This window comes from Prunus persica, chromosome G1 (genome assembly GCF_000346465.2).
Source record: "Prunus persica cultivar Lovell chromosome G1, Prunus_persica_NCBIv2, whole genome shotgun sequence".
Classification (NCBI taxonomy): Eukaryota; Viridiplantae; Streptophyta; class Magnoliopsida; order Rosales; family Rosaceae; genus Prunus; species Prunus persica.
In genome coordinates this window covers 30,744,197-30,761,216 of record NC_034009.1, presented here as the reverse complement: position 1 = coordinate 30,761,216, position 17,020 = coordinate 30,744,197, and the positions used below count along the sequence as shown (strand labels likewise).

Below are 17,020 nucleotides of genomic sequence, written 5' to 3'. Positions count from 1 at the left end.
AATTTTTTAAAGGAAATACAAAAAATTGGTGAATTTCGTTTGATTATATACTATTTTAGGCCATAATAATGCTACTCTTATCATATTCTCATATCACCTTATGTAGCAGTTGAGATGAACATCCGTATCAATTAAAATTATTTGTGATTTTGTTCACCCATTTTGTGTTTGTTCCTGTGATGGAAGGGTAAAATTTATCATTGCCTTGAAAACCATTGACTGGTCAACAAGTCAACTTTCTTTAGTGTGCGAGCGTGCCACTGTTAGCAATAAAAATCCTAGCAGACTTCTTGAAAATAGATAACTTGCGCTCCAAGTTACTGATTTCTAAACAAACGATTGTGATTTTGGGTGAGGAATATCTCCCAAGTAAGTTCTTTTCCTGCTTCAGACTAGTGAGGATTTCATAATTTTTCACAGTACAAAGTTGGTAATTCTGGTCAGAATAGATAGTGAGAAAATGAACTGTTTTCAGGCGGAACTGACTTTTACAAAACTCTACAGTAAAAAAAAATCAACTCTAGAAAGACAAAAAGAAGGCTAGACTTCCATTTCTGTCTTGACAGAAGCTTCTGATTCCGGCTGGACTGGGTATGCCTGTGCTGGACTGGACTGTCAGCAACTTCAACTGTCGAGTTTCAGCTATAAATCGTACCAACGTTTGAGTTTGGCAGAGCTTCAATCTATTTCAAGCCCTGGAAGGCTCTTCGAATGGGCAAAATTGGAATCCTCTTCAGTCTGGAAAGGGCAAAAATGGCTGGACTTGATGATTACTGAGCTAGAACTGCACTGTAGTACCTGTTCTACTTGATCAAGGCTTTCCATAAATTTGTTGAGGTTTTCATATTTATAAAAACCCGAACTCTGCTTGATTTGGCTTGTGTTGAACCAAATTTGAAACGAGAGAAATCTCGCTTTGAATGACTATTTCTCTGAAACTGAACTGAAGTTAGAGATTCTGGATTATAGCTGACTTCTTTCTTGTGGCTCGATGAGCTTTAGGTTGCTTTAGTGTGTTTGAAGGTTCTCAAAGATCAGGTGATCATTTTGAGTTTTTGTTTTTTGACTGATTTTTGGTTGTTTGATTGATTGTGTGTGTGCTCTGTTCACCTTCTCTTACATTTATAAGAAATGTTTTGGAGTGGGGCTTATTACTTTTAATAATGGGCGGCAAAATTTTTTAAAAGATCTTTCATTTTAAAATGCAAAGAAAAAAAAAAGTTTTTATCAATTCTGGCAGATAAGCCCTCAATGGTCAGTTTTTAAGACAATCACTTCCCTGTTTTTTTTGAAAGAGAAACTAACCCCTCTTTAATTCCAACTGCCCTTTGTGAGAGCTCAAACTGTGATGGTTAGTTTGATTTTCCAGTTTTGAACAACTCCCTGTTTCCTGTTTATCTTTTTCTAGAAAAGATAACATGCGTATCCCTTGAAAGATGGTGCCTTCTTTGGAGTAGAAACAATATCTTTGAATATATATATATATATATATATACATATATATAAAGGGATTTGATCTTCTAGTGGCAGAGATTCAGAGATGTCCTATCTTTTCGCCTGCCTTTGTCAACTCTTTATCAACCCGGTTGAAATTGCTGACTTTTCAGAGTTCAGGCAGTCACATGGGTTTGCCTCCAATTTTGGGCCTTTTCTTCTCTTTTAATCATGCTAAGCCCAGTTTGAGTTTTGAAACTGTGGGATGATTTTCCTTTTTTCGAAGCTCAAATGACAGATTCTAGGCTGGTCCTTCTTGGATATGGGCTTTTGAATTCAATTTCAAATGCAAAGCCCAAATATGCTTGGGTCCTGAGATTGCTTCATTATTCTGGGTTTCCAATGTTGGGCTAAGTGTATAACTTTGGCCCATTTATCTAGGGATTGCTAGTAGTTGTCCAATTTTGCCATGGGCTTTTGATATTTAGACTGGGTGTGCCAAATTTAGGCCCAAACAGGTTTTATTTCCTTATTTATTTATTAATTAATGTGGTTGTCCACCTAAGCTGTTGTAGGGGCTTTTTTTTTCGCCAGCTACAAATGGGTCTGGGCTGCTATAAAGAGCTAAATGTGTGAAATTGTCCATTGAGTCTGAGTTCAATGATCAAACCCCAAGAGCGTTTCGAAAGGGTAGCTGAGCCTTAAGAAACACTTTGGTCTTCTTCACCAATGAAACCAGTAGTCGCTTACAAATAAATTCTTGGCTTTGCATGAGAAGCTTGTGGCATGAGAGCTGAGCATTCATGAGTTTAGCATGAGAGAGAGAAAGAGCTGTGATTTCCTATGAGAAACAGAGGTTTAAAGCAAGGAGGAATGGATTCTAAAGGGGTTCATTAAAAAAAAGAGAGAGAGAGAGGGAGAGAGAGAGAGAGAGAGAAAGAGAAAGAGAGAGAGAGAGGAGAAGTGGGTGGTTTGAGCAATTTTCCGACAGCTTGAAAAAAGCTTGGTCAGACTCTGTAATGGCTAGACATAGGAGAAAAAGAGAAGCAATAGAAGAACATGGCTTGAAATCGAAGGGTTCCAAGGATGATAGGTGAAGCTTGCTATCTCTGGATGTGTTTATCGGAAAGAGAGGAAGAAGATAAAATCATGGGTGACTTTAGTATATTTCCAGCAGCTTGACGAAAGCTTCGTCAGGCTCCTAGGTTGCTTGACATAAGAGAAAATGGGAAGAGATAGAGGAATATGGCTCGAAATTTAAGAGTGTTCCAGGGATGAGATGTGATGCTTACTCTCTCTGGATGTAGGTTTTAGGAGAGAGAGGAAGAAGATGGAAGAACAAAGCATGAAATTGAAGGGTTCCAGAGAGGATGCTTGCCTTTGATCAGTTGTTTTTGCTGGGTAGAAACTGGCTCCTTTCGTGGCTTTGTTTTCCAGCCAAGTATTGGGGCTTTTGCTGCTTCTTTTTCTAATTGTATGGGCCTTCTAAGATAAAATGTTGATTTATCAAATAAATAGGTTAACCTTATCAAGTGTTGGGCTATTTTGGTTGAAGTAATGGGCTATTTTCTCTTTTATACTCATCCACATGTTTGGGCATAAGAAATGAGCTTGAGTTCCAAGGCTCTCAAGCAACCCGGGACTTTCATTTCTCGGCCCATCAATGAGCCTCATGACAATTCATTACTGTTCATACAACAACTCACTCAAGCAAGCCCCGGGCATTTGAGTGGTTTGGGCCCACTTAAGCTTGTAGCGTGGTTGGATGTGAAATAATGATTTCCTGCTTGGCATGGCATGTCGCTTGGCGTGCTTTAATTTTATAGTCCTTGAAGAGGGACACGATGATTAGTTGGCATAGGCTTGTAAAGCCAGTGTATTTTATAATCTTTATCTCAATTCCTAGCATGACGGATTATTTATTTGGCATGGCACGTGGACTGTGACTTGTGTATGGCGAACTTTCGTGTGCTCCAAATTGGTATTTTCTTAATAAGGTGTCGTATTGGGCCGGGAATTTATTCGGGCCCAACCGTGGATTTTTTGGACCTCAACAGTTATCACACAATATGATATAAAAATGTGGTAAGAGTAGCATTACTCTTTAGGCCATGACAAATCTTTGCTTCTCCCCATAGATTTTGTATTCTCAATATATGATTTCACCACTTTTACTACCACCATCTTATCATGGCTATCATCACTGTTGTAGCCACCATCATTGCCGCCCCTGCCCCCACCAACATTGTCACCGCCCCCAGCACCACCCCTACTACAACCTCATCGTCACCACTACCGCCGCTACCACCACTACCACCCCCATTATCAGCCCCACCATCACCCTCACCATCACCACCACTGCCTCAACCACCAACATCATCAATATCACCGCCACCGCCACCGCCACCACCTATTCCACCACATGACTCCCATCGCCCCCACCACTACCACCCCCACCACCACCCATAAACCACCAACGCCACCACCACCACCATCATCACCCCCTAAACCCTTTGTTTTTTTGGGCTATAAATTCCATAAAACCCAATAAAACTCTAACAAACTCAATTAAAATATATACACGAAATAGTCAAAATCTATGTGGAGTTTGTAGAATTCGGTCAAACTCAATTAAACTCCATCAACGTTATAACTCTTTTAAATCAACATTGAATACATCCCCGTAAATGTAAGAGAATCTCGTAATTCTTATGTTATAATCACATTTTTTATTATCGACAAAAAAAATATTCCCTTGTTTATTAAAATAATCAAATAGATAAATCATTTGAATTGAATAAACAACGTAAATATTTGACGTTTGAACAAAATAAAAGCAAAAGATTTCGATATTGAATGTAATGATAGCCATGTAAAACATGAGATAATAACAAATTGTGTGCAAGGTTGTGTAGTCAGGCAGATTTTTTTTTCCATTGTTCAATACATTTTTTTGTCACTATGTTTTTCATGAACTTTCAATTTGGTTATTTATAATTTTTTTTTGCTAAATTGGTCATTATATTACTCAAAGTTTATAATTTATAGATTTGTTGTTATTTTTGTTAAGTTGGTAGGCTAAATACCTTTTTTGTCAGTGAGTTTTATATGAACTTTCAATTTGGTCATTGAAAAAAGAAGTTTAGTCAAACGTCATGCAAATGCTATGCTCTTACAACTTTGTTATGAACTTCTGTTCTTTATTTTTTGGTCAAATCCATGTAAAATAATTCATGGTGACAATTGATCTGTCGCTTTTCTTTTAAAATAGTTCTCCATAACAATTTTAAAAGTAAATTTCATAAATCAGATGATAAAGAAATCATATAAATATTATTCTTCTTGATTAGAGATAAAAAGAAATCACTAATTAACAACCCACAAAATATAATAAACTATATAAAAAATTACATTGTTAGAAGACTTACGAGGTTGATCGTCACAATTCAGTGAAACAAAGTTGAATTCATGTAGAGAATTAACTTTAGAGTTGGAGAGAAAAAAAAAATTTAAATGATTGATGCAAACGAAAACTTGAAATAGAATAGGTTTAATTTAGGCGGTGCCAAAGGTTGCCTACTTCAGCTTTTAGGTTAGTAATTATTTAAGTTATTAAAAAAAAAGAAAAAAGGAAAATTGAGAAGGATCGTATTTTAATAATACATTATATACAAAGGGTAATTAGTAATGAATGTAGAGTTATTTATGGAACTTCAAAAGGGTCAGCTGACCTTTGTGGGCCTTCATTGGCTCCGTTTAAGATACTAGATTAAATGTGACTGAAATAACTAGATGTAGTAAACATAATTTTTTGGTAAGTACCATGAGGTGTCCGGGTCAGCTTACACGCACCTCGACTAATCCCCACTTGCGGAACTAAGCATGCCGCTGGAACTGACGGACCCATGAATTTTTAACAGAGGTGCAATTTTGAAAGGCTAAAAACTCTTTGTGGATTGAACATCTAAGGTTTTTTTTACCTAGAATGATCTTAGGTCCCTTCATGCATTCATATCATACATGAAAAATTGTTTAATGTAAAAATATTGACTAAGTATGAAAAATGATTTTTCGGAATAATCATTTTCTCAATATAATTTTTGGTAGCTTTATTCCTTACACGTCAAATAAGAAAACTTGATTTTATAGGATTTTATTTTGAAATATATATTGACTTAATGAACAATCATTTTAAGCCTAAATCGTATTTTGCACTAAAACCGATTTTTCATATTTTGATTTTGTGGGAATTTGATTTTCTAGTATTTTTATTTGAATACAAATGGGAGGTACTTCCTTATTTACATTTTAAACTTAAGTAAATGGAGTAATATAAAAATAAATGAAAGTAAAAAGACAAAGACATTTACTTAAATGTTGAAAATGAAAATAAGATAATCTGTACACCACCACTAGCTGAGCAAAGAGGCAATTTAAAGCATTTACAATGATTTTTGCACCTTAATAGATCCGCCACTAGTTTCTGGCCATAATGTGTTGCAACTGCTGGGACTCAAACTGGGGAGCAAACCCAACTGAACCCTAGAGCCTTACCCAAATGGCTGACAAACCACTGGCCACTCTTGGTGGTTCACTTGAAACACATTTGAAATAATTGTATGTATTGAATCATTTGAAATCCATTTGTTTTATTCATTTCATTTCTAATCATATCTTAGCATACATGGATTTCAGTTGTCTCAAAACTGTCAAAAAAACACAATTTAGCCTTATAATAAGCTTAATCCTTAAATTTGAAGTCACTCTATCCTAATAGACCCTAATATTTCTCAGTGAGTCGAAATTCATTGAGCTACAATTCGTATGCAAGTTCATAGAGTTCATTTTTAATTGTTGTCCCTTAAATTAAAGTATAGTTTGGCGATCCTTTGATGTAAGTAGAATTGCTAGGTGTTTTGGGTTGCATGGACAATCATCAAAGACATATTGAGTTAAAAGTATAAACCTAGTTGGTTTGATAGTTAAATTGAAGCTAAACATCATTAACCCTGAAAATGTCTTGATGAGTAGTGTGCTACCGGTCAACAAACCATTTTGAGGTTGTGACTTGTTAGGCGGTCCACGTATCGACTGTAGGCCGAATAATTAGGTGCGAGCCCACTGGTAGGATTGGGCTTCATCATCAGATACCGGTCGGGTCTAAATTAACGGGTTGAAAGACTGCGGGCCGAACAACGAGGCCACATCCGAATTTCTATGGACGAAATATCAACAAAAGTTTAAAACTCCCGCCAAACTGCGTATTTTCCCTCCACACCAGCTATACATATTTACTCGAAAATGGGAATTGCAATTTCCACCCATTTCTTCTTACTTATATTCTCCTGCTTTCACCTCCAGCTTTACGTTCTGGGTCACCGGTCACGCCCAAAATCCGTTCTAGGGTTTTCTTGTTCGTGGAGGAAGGATATCCAATCCAGGGCTAGGATTGGTCTATTCGAGGAAGCACTAGAGTCTTATTTCGATCTGAGAATATGAGCGCCGTCAACCTTACAAACGTTGCCGTTCTGGACAACCCGGCCGCTTTCCTCAGCCCTTTTCAGTTCGAAATCTCATACGAGTGCTTGACTCCCCTCAAAGACGGTAATCTTATCAAACCCATGCTTCTTCAATTTAATTTTGTTTAGTCTGAATCAGATGGATTTTGGTTTGCTTGAGGTTAAGCTAGGGTACTTAAAATAAGTTGCTTCAACCGTTCAATTTGATTTATATCGGGATTTCTAAACTTCGGCTTTTTTATTTAACAAAAATAGGATTTAAAATTAGGGCTTTTCACATATAAGTCCTTGATAACTTACATTGTAGAGAAAAATGAAAACTTGGACCTGATTTTTTGAGGAGTTAAAAGTTAGGATGTTACATAAGGTGAACAAGATGCTACATAAATGGAAGACCCTCGTGGTTCCTATTGATTTCTTGATGGGGGTGCTTCAAAGCATAATAAAATAGAGGAAAACCCCCATTTCTAATCTTTAGGATAGTTTTATTGATGGCTTAACTAGTTTTTAGGCAAATTTTATACTTACAGAGCACGGTGTTGCATCCTATATTGGTAGGAATGTGTGGTTCTAAAGTGACGATTGAAAGAGGATAAATGTATGTTATTTGTTGTAACCCCACTGGCTGAGAACTTTATTGTGAGGTGGTTTTGTTTTTTCAAGTTAATGGCCAACTGCCACAGTTTGCTGGTTTATGAATTATATCCGCCTTATCTTAAATAACAGGGCCAGCATGTGTGCATAGGATGGTAGGAAACTTCCTGTGAAATTGGAGTAAATGAAACTGTGATCTCTTTGTTTGACATGTTATACTATTCAATTTATTACAGACTTGGAATGGAAGCTCATATATGTGGGATCTGCTGAAGATGAGACTTATGACCAACTATTGGAGAGTGTGCTTGTTGGTCCTGTCAATGTTGGAAACTACCGTTTTGTCTTTCAGGTAATTATACTGATTTCTTGTTCCGAGTTAAAGTTTGTTTTTTGGCTCCAATATTACATGGATGTGAAGCTAAATCCTTTCCTGTTTGTGTGTGTGTGTGTGTGTGTGTGTGTTTTGGTCTCCTGGCAGGCAGACCCTCCAGATCCGTCAAAAATACGCGAGGAAGATATCATTGGTGTCACTGTACTGCTATTGACATGTTCTTATCTGGGGCAGGAGTTTGTTAGAGTGGGGTACTATGTGAACAATGATTATGATGATGAACAGCTAAGGGAGGAACCTCCCTCTAAGGTGTTGGTTGATAGGGTTCAGAGAAACATTTTGGCTGACAAGCCTAGAGTCACAAAGTTCCCTATTAATTTTCATCCCGAGAACAATGAACATGAGGAGCAGGCCCCTCATTCCCCTGATCATGGAACTGAAACAAAGCAGCCCCCTCCTTCGCCTGATCGTGCAACTGAAGCAAACATTAAGGGAGAAGAACGACCCCTATCACCTGTATCATCTGTCCGTGTGCAGTAGTAAAATTTGAAGTAGCTGTATAACAACAAATTGTCATATATGTACTTTAAATTTTGGCATGGTGATAATTTCAGGTGACATAACTATATTAAATTTCAAAGACCCCCATTTTTGAATAGTTTTTGTAACATAGTCAGTCACTAGAGTGTTGATTGGAATGTTTTGTGTCATCCTTTTATTTTTGGGATGATAAGATGTGGTACATGGGGTTAACAATGTTTGTATACATTGTCTCATATTTGAAACTCTGGAACTTCATTATTCATAATCCTAGTGCACATCTGTCTTATGGAAATGATATAAACATGTATTGGGTGGCATGGAATGAGATGGAATAGAAAATGGAATGCAAATATTGGCAGTCCTGGAAACGTGTGCAGTGATATGTTTTGCTCTCTAACACTAGCCACCTAACCCACACAAGCTATACTCTGGTGGTAGACGTGCTTGCTGATAACTTCACGATCCTTTGAGAGAATCCTTGCAACCCTGAATAAGGGAATCCGGGTAGAAGTCACTTTGGTTGGAGCTCATCAATTGTAGGCCAATGGCAGAGTTCCACTCTATGCAGAACCGTTTTCCCAATGAACCGTGATTTACTGATCTTACTGAAGAAAGACAAGCACAAGCGGACTGAGCTGAGTAAACGCTAACAACCAACTATCAAAGTACCCAGATTCATGAAATAAAATGGCACTAGAGATTTCTATATTGCAAATCAATCTTGTTCATCTAGATGTCAAGTTATCAAAACACCAATATTTTCATTCTCTCTCACATATGTAAAACTTTGCTCTCATTCAAATGTAAGTTCTTTCTATTTTAACTGGTTTGTCATGACAATACCTTTCTATCATAAACAGAAAAGCAAAGAAAAAAGAAGTTGTTTTGACCTGTTTCATAAACAAACCTATGTTGCCTTGTCAATGACTAGGACTGTATTTTGAACTCTATTTGCAGCTTTCGTTGCCTGAAATGTGAAATGAAAAGAAATTAGATAAAAAGCTTGTATTAAACATAGACAAACTGTTTTAGCAAGGGAGAATAAAGACCGCCTTTAGGCAGGCAAAATGTTTTATCAAACTTACCTCCTCATACCAATCAGTGCACACATTTACCGCAACAAGGGCTGTAACTTGAACAAGAAGTCCACAAATGATTCCCATCCAAAGCCCCTATTCACACAAATCTAACCTTCAATGGCACACACAGAGAGAGAGAGAGAGAGAGAGAGAGAGAGACTCACCATACCTCCAATATGGAGGATGAAAGCAAACAGCACAGCAGTAGGAATTCCCACAACATAGTAAGCGCCAAGGTTTATAAGAACACAAAGATTTTGCCATCCACAGCCTCTGGCAGCTCCTAGATAGTCAATTATATTCTTTTTAGCAGCTAGAACTCAGAACTTAGAAAAGATAATAAAGTACTTAAAATGTGCAAGTTTCAACACTGGATTCAATAATATATTAGGACCTGAAAGCACACATTGAAATCCATCCAAGAAGTCAGATAGTGCAAGCAGTGGCATCATTTTAGCAACATATATGATCACTTCATTCTCGTTGCTGTAGAGCTTTCCCCAAACATAGCGTACCAAAACTGTAGCTGTTGCTATGGCAGCACCCTCTGATAAAGCCATTATGGTCATGACTCTTAGGGCTAATTGGGCACCTTGTGGTCGTCCGGCACCCAATTCATTTGACACTCTTGTGCTATTACGGTAACAGAGGATTGTTTTTAGGAGAAAAGAAAAGCAGCATTATCTTCAAGGAGATTGTTAACATATGACATTACTGACCTTATTGCACTGCCAAGGCCAACTGATATCATATAGACCATCCAACATGTGTTAAGGCTGCGAGCAGAATAAAAAATCATAAATAATTTGAACTTTCATACTAAAGGAACATATAAGGAATTCAACATATTTGCCACCAATATATATAAATTGATAAAATACTATTACGAAAATGTAAACTCAAGTTTCTTTCTCTATTATTCTTCTGTCAAGTTTGATAATGATACCTTATTGATAACACAGATGTTTCTAGTTTTGGGTTTGGTAGAAGACCAGATAAGAGAACAACCATTTCAAAGGACCAATATTCGAAGCTGCAATTCAGAAGTGTATGTAAGTTAGTAATTAAGGATAAAAAGAAACATATATAGTAACTAAGGATCGTTAAAGTTATGGAAAGAAGAAGAAAAATTGCCATATCATTATAGCTGATGGAATGGCAAGTTTGATAAAGCTGAAAATGTCATGCAATGCCTCTTCTGAAAATCCTGTCCAAGTGTTCTTGCAGGCCAACGAGAACTTCACATAACTTGCCAATAACAACACATTAACCCAATTCGAAATACTAATCGCCAACGCTGCACCTTTGTTTCCTAGTCCAAATTTAAAACAAAGTGCCCAACAAACCATAATGTGAAGAAAAGCTGTGATGCCAGAGCTTATCATCATTGGAAACACATTGTTCTGTGTCTGTAAAAATCTATTGAGGCATTGAAGGAGGCTAAAGGCAAAGAGGCTTGGAATCATCCACTGGTTGAAAGTTCCTGCTTCAGTCGATATCTCGTGGTCTTGGCCTAGAGCCATGAGAATGGTGCTTGTGTAAAACCAAATGAGCGCTAGGGGAATGCTTACTACCAATAATGTTAGCATTGCTCTTTGCATGTGAACTCCAAGCATGTTGTACTGTTTGGCTCCATAGGCTTGTCCACATAGTGTCTCTAATGCACTTCCCATTCCCAACTGTGATACATGTTTGATATTTTTAAGAGAAAGGAAACTCATCAATATAGAAAATACAAGGAAGTTTACTTAGGCTGATCACTTAAACAAGTGACCAACAAAGACAAAAAACAGGACAAAATTGAAACGAGTGATGTTGAAGAGAAACCCAGTTACCAAGACACTGAATCCTGTGACTGAAGCAAAGGAAGAGGCCATGGAAGCACTGGAAAGTGCCAACTCTCCAAGATGACCAACATACATGACTGATGTGACTTGTAAACTGTACTGCAACAAGCTAACTGCAATAAGAGGCCCGGCTAGCCACAGTTGCAATTTTGCTTCTTCAACAAAATCCCCTCTTCTAAATCCTTGTTGGGATATGGTTGCACCCTCTAATTCATGGCTTCTTTCTTGGTTTGGAATTAGAGGAGTCTTAACACTTGCGCTCACTTCTGCCATTCTGAGAAAAAATAGCATCTTTGCCACTTGAAACTGAATGATTGTTTATTGGTAATCACAGGACATTCCATCCAAAACAAAAAAAAAAAACCAAAGACAGAGACAGAGAGAAAGACAGGTCAAATAATAAAATGTATAGAATATAATAATAACGCTAGAACGTCCAAATGTGTCATTTTTTACTTGTTAACCAATCCATCATATTTAATAATTTTGTATGGCGAGCGATTAGTCCAAAATTCCTTTTAAAGCCCAACAAGTTATATGGTGGACTATGCCCAAAGCCCTTTCACCAATAGAAAATAAAATCTTCCTTTAAAAAAAAAATGAACCGATTTTTGAATTGAAAAAGAAAAAGATAAGATTTTTACATATTGCCTGTATATCATTACTCTACGCAAGCACAGCCATAAAAAATGCAAATTTTTTTACCTCTGCGTATATGCTATATAATGCTCGTGAAATGTCATTACTTTTGCTTTCTCTCTTCATATATTTTCCAAAGCTCCAAGTCAATAGGCTGTTCAGCTAGTGGGGAGGCGGCGACGATTGATTTCCATGGCTGACTCAAACATGGAAGAGAGCTTGTTATTGCCAAAATATAGAGAAGATGAACAACAAAGGAATAAAAGCAGTAGCGATTCAAGTGCTTCTACTCTAATGACATGGGGTTCTTTCTTTGAAGAAGTGAAGAGGCTGGGTTGCATAGCAGGGCCTATGGTTGCTGTGATTCTATCTCAGTACTTGTTGCAGGTCATTTCAATGATGATGGTTGGTCACCTGAGCGAGCTTGCTCTCTCTAGCACCGCCATAGCCATCTCCCTTTCTGGGGTCACCGGCTTTAGCCTTTTTGTAAGTTTTCCATCTTCTTGATTTTCTTTTTCTGCATTTAATTATATATATATATATATTTTGGAATTATGGTTTTTAAGGTCCAGTCCACCACAGCTCTTCTTGTTTGGTCTCTGTTTGTAGAAATGCTAATTAGACGGCATAAAAGTACTACCCTTTTTTTAGCTCTCATGACTGAAAATGGTTGCACTTGAATTTGTTCTAATCTTCAGCCAGTTGCATCTGGGTCGTTTTTTTATCATTTTTATTTAATCACTTCCTCTGGTCTTTTCCAATACATACGACACCCAAGACTGCTTCTTAGATTCTATAGGGAAGCGATTTTACTGAACTATAATATTAAAGACGTGCTAAAATGAATGACTCAATTCCACTGGACTGGAGATGGGGACCTGTGTGTCGTTTTTGGTTCTTTTCAGTATTTTAGCGTTTGGGGACACGGCTTTTGGCCCCTTGACCTGTGTGTCGTTTTAAGTTCTTTTCAGTGTTGTTTGTTTGCCCAAAGGTTTTATTTGATTAATTATATTATAAGAGGTTGATTAGGACTTTGCCACTATAATGGCACCCAATCACGGATTATAAAAGTAATGTGAGTTTCAGAGGGATAGATTCTTGACCCACCACCAGCAATATCGATATTGTATATAACTTAAACTCATGTTTAGCAGGTGTGAAGTTTTATACAAAAGGTCTCGATGTTATTAGGAGTGGAACCATTTATTATATGGGACTTTCTATTTTGTTAAGTTTCTGATGTGGGACTCGTGTATTCTTCAACACTCCTCCTCATGTGGGACCACTTTTTAGTGGGCCACGCGTGCAACCAATTCCACATCGGTTACTTTTTGTTTGTTTTTGTTTTTGTTTTTTATATATAAATAATTTGGGGTTTGTTTGATTTTGATTCAATTTGGGATTTTTGTTTGATTTGAGTTTGTTTGATTTGGTTTAATCGGGCCCAGTCAACCTACCCGCTCTGATATCATATTAAGATTTCAAAGGGACGGACCCTTGGCCCACCACTAGCAACCATCGATATTGGGGGAGGGGGATTTTCTCACACACACAATCATGTTGCTATGGGATTTGAAACTTAGACCCCTGTCTGCAAGTCAAGACTCTTTTCATTGTAGATGTAGTATTAATAGCGAAAGAATGACGAGTTTTAGTGTAGTAAAGCAAGATTGAAGCCAGTAGCCATGCATGGATACTGCTAAAAGAAAATAGAGCATGATTGTGAACAGACTATGGGGTTTACCAAATAGAATTTGTACTGGCTATATATAATCTATCTCCAATAACTAAGTACATTGTCTAACGTTGCTATTTGAACAGTTAGGAATGGCTAGTGCCCTGGAAACTTTATGTGGGCAAGCATATGGAGCAAAGCAATATCAGAAACTTGGACTTCAAACTTACACTGCTATATTTTCTCTCAACTTAGTTTGCCTACCTTTATCTTTGATATGGATATATATGGAGAAGATACTGATTTTCATAGGTCAAGACCCTGTAATTTCTCATGAAGCTGGCAAATTCACAACCTGGCTTCTTCCTGCTCTGTTTGCTTATGCCACTCTTCAACCACTCATTAGGTACTTTCAGACACAAAGCTTGATAATTCCCATGCTTATAAGCTCTTTCGCCATCCTATTGTTCCACATTCCTCTCTGTTGGATTCTAGTATTCAAGTCCGGATTGGATAACCTTGGAGGAGCATTAGCAATCAGTATTTCCTATTGGTTAAATGTGATTTTGCTGGGGTTATACATGAAGTTTTCCTCTGCCTGTTCAAAAACCCGAGCTCCAATTTCTAAGGAGATATTCCAAGGAATTGGAGAGTTCTTTCGCTTTGCTGTCCCTTCTGCAATAATGATATGGTAACCAGTTTATCTCCCAGTATTATTTCAAGAAGAGATTTCAATCTGCTCAGTTTCTTACAATATTTTATCTTAGAGTTCAAACGTCCTTTCTTGCTTACTTATTCTTGTTGATGGTTGTAGCCTTGAGTGGTGGTCATTTGAGCTGCTCATCTTACTGTCTGGCCTTTTACCAAATCCGGCTCTTGAAACTTCAGTTCTGTCTGTATGGTAAATATTCTGTTTGTGTTCCAGTTCAGAAACAGAGCAGATATTTTAACAATTATGTAGGAATGATAAAATCAATTTGTCAATTTGATCACCATGTAATACTAGCAAGGGATACACCAATTCCGTAAAAAATCTGATCATTCTAATTGATTGTTGTGGACAGTCTTCAGACGATTTCAACACTATATGCAATACCATATGGGTTTGGTGCTGCAGCAAGGTATGTTCAAACACTTATAGCATCAGATTGCATATTTGTATACTACTGATGTAGGACGCGTAGGAACTAAATTTATTAGTTTCCTAATGTATTTGTTTGTTTCCTAGATTCTCTAGTTTTCCAATTACTAGTAGGATTTCTACTTTTCCAGATTTCCATATTTCTAGTTTTAAGTTTCCAATTTTATTTGGGTTAGGATTTCTGTTTAAGCAAGAGATTTTTATCCTATTATTTCTAGGTTTTAGTTTGCTACAAATAACCCCATGTAGTTCTTTAAAATTCAGATTTGAATGTTGAGTAAACCTTTTCCTAGAACTCTCTGATTTTCTTCTCCTCAATCTCCAATATTCTTCTTTGTTCTACTGTTTCTGCCCCTTAATCTAATACCTACAAGCTGTACTAAATCAATTACTAATGTCAATGCAATCAACTACTAATATCAATGCAGTTAAATTTGCATAAACAGACATCTAACAAGTAATAAAGTATCTTCTTCTGTTTTTGTTGGGTGTTATACAGTACTAGAGTGTCAAATGAACTAGGAGCTGGTAATCCACAAGGTGCCCGTGTAGCTACTTGTGCTGCGATGTTTCTTGCAGTTACTGAGACGAGTATAATAACCACAACTCTCTTTGCCTGTCGGAATGTATTTGGTTACACCTTTAGCAATGAGAAAGAAGTCATCGATTACGTCACAACCATGGCTCCTCTAGTTTGCTTGTCTGTTATACTAGACAGCTTGCAAGGGGTCCTTTCAGGTTGGTTGCTCTATAGCAATAAGCAATTAACCATCTACCTAGAAACAATTTCTTTCATGTTTCAATCTAGTGTTATATTTTCTGTAAATTTTTAATCAGGTATTGCTAGAGGAACTGGGTGGCAGCATATAGGGGCTTACATAAACCTTGGAGCATTTTATCTTTGTGGAATTCCAGTTGCTGCCACAATGGCTTTCTGGGTACAGTTAAGAGGAAGGGGCCTTTGGATTGGAATACAAGTTGGTTCTTTTGTGCAAACCATACTGCTATCTTTTGTAACAAGTTGTACAAATTGGGAAAAGCAGGTCTGTTCCTCAACCTCTAGTCTCTTGATAACGTCGATCTTCTCCACCTTAATTTCCAAAATTCTCTGTTTGGTTGCCAAGAAGTTGGGAGTGAAGTTAAAGAATATTTTGTATCTTATGATTGCTATTCTAATCCATTTACATGAACTATATCCCAAAATGAGTTCTTTTTCTTCAGACTCCCCCCAACTGCATTGGTATTTCCTTGTTTCTTCTTGGCAATTAAAAAGAGAACCTATCCAAAAGACACATCATTTTTTTAAACATGGCCTCATTTTGCCTTGTTAAGTTGATCCTGGACTTTTGATGTTTCAGGCAAGTAAGGCAAGGGAGAGGATATTTGAGGGAAGGCCTCCAGAACTTAATGGATTGTGCGACAAGGCAGAAAGTAATGAGTTTTGATTAGCATAGTTCTTTCTGTCGTGGTATTAACAAGAAACTTACTTAAAGTAATGAGAGTATTAGCTTAAGCCATTTAGTCATGACTACGTGCAAGAGAGAGAGAGACAAGACGTCCTTGACTGCAACACAGTGCCCAGATAGCTTGCAGTCGCTGCACAATATGTGAAGTAGAATGTAGGTGGCAAGTCTAGGCTACTGAAATATTTGGCAAGAAAGAGCCATCTCCTTTGAAGCACAGAAAGTTCTCAATCATCAAATTTTATCATGATAAAATGTGGAAAGTTGACAGAAACTCTGTTGAGTTAGATTTTTCTGCAATTTATCCTTAATAAATGATATAATTCACATAAGCAATGCAAGCCAAAATTCACATTTGGTTTATTTTCCTTGGCAAGCAACAGCTAGAACAAATTGGGAAAATGAGGTATTTTCTAATTTTTAATCTCTCAATATAATTTTGATGTTCTGTACCTTAATTTCCAATCTCCTTTGGTTGCCAAGAAGCTGGTGTGTACATTTACTAAGACTATCCCAAGATGTGATAATTTTCTTCAAACTTCCCCTTTGGATTTGGTACTTCTTGCATCTTCTTATCAACTAGGCGGCACCCTAAAAAAGACAAAGGGTATAATATGATTCCGTCATTGGAACATTCGGCTGGACTGTGAAATTCAAGGCTGTAACTTGCAGTCAATCATAGACAGACACCACATTTCATCAAGGTTGTAACTTGCCTCTATGCTGGGTTTTCTACAGTTCAGGCAAGTAAA

General features: G+C 37.2%; 3 protein-coding genes across 9 annotated transcripts; 2 read left to right on the top strand and 1 right to left on the bottom strand.

Moving 5' to 3' along the window:
• On the top strand, nt 6,764-8,719 carry LOC18790593 (probable histone chaperone ASF1A). Its single transcript, XM_007223391.2, has 3 exons — nt 6,764-7,038; nt 7,784-7,899; nt 8,029-8,719. The coding sequence occupies exons 1-3, from the start codon at nt 6,930-6,932 to the stop codon at nt 8,419-8,421; spliced, it is 618 nt and encodes a 205-aa protein (XP_007223453.1). The 5' UTR covers nt 6,764-6,929; the 3' UTR covers nt 8,422-8,719.
• Nucleotides 8,658-12,140, bottom strand: LOC18792153 (protein DETOXIFICATION 16). 7 transcript variants are annotated; one of them, XR_002269576.1, is made up of 10 exons: nt 12,056-12,115; nt 11,339-11,656; nt 10,638-11,182; nt 10,450-10,536; nt 10,223-10,279; nt 9,898-10,136; nt 9,673-9,786; nt 9,510-9,596; nt 9,332-9,391; nt 8,658-9,029 (listed from the first exon to the last, which is right to left on the bottom strand). XR_002269576.1 is itself a non-coding variant. In XM_020554139.1 (10 exons), the coding sequence occupies exons 1-9, from the start codon at nt 12,113-12,115 to the stop codon at nt 9,332-9,334; spliced, it is 1,572 nt and encodes a 523-aa protein (XP_020409728.1). In that variant the 3' UTR covers nt 8,658-9,029; nt 9,315-9,331. The 7 variants fall into 7 exon arrangements, 5 of the variants coding, with proteins under 5 accessions (XP_020409728.1, XP_020409729.1, XP_020409730.1 ...); XM_020554139.1 differs by having other exon boundaries at nt 9,315-9,391; nt 9,668-9,786; XM_020554140.1 differs by having other exon boundaries at nt 9,668-9,786.
• Nucleotides 12,078-16,631, top strand: LOC18792648 (protein DETOXIFICATION 12). Its single transcript, XM_007225721.2, has 7 exons — nt 12,078-12,475; nt 13,811-14,355; nt 14,479-14,565; nt 14,729-14,785; nt 15,305-15,543; nt 15,643-15,848; nt 16,164-16,631. Exons 1-7 carry the CDS (start codon nt 12,182-12,184, stop codon nt 16,248-16,250), a joined length of 1,515 nt encoding a protein of 504 aa, XP_007225783.2. The 5' UTR covers nt 12,078-12,181; the 3' UTR covers nt 16,251-16,631.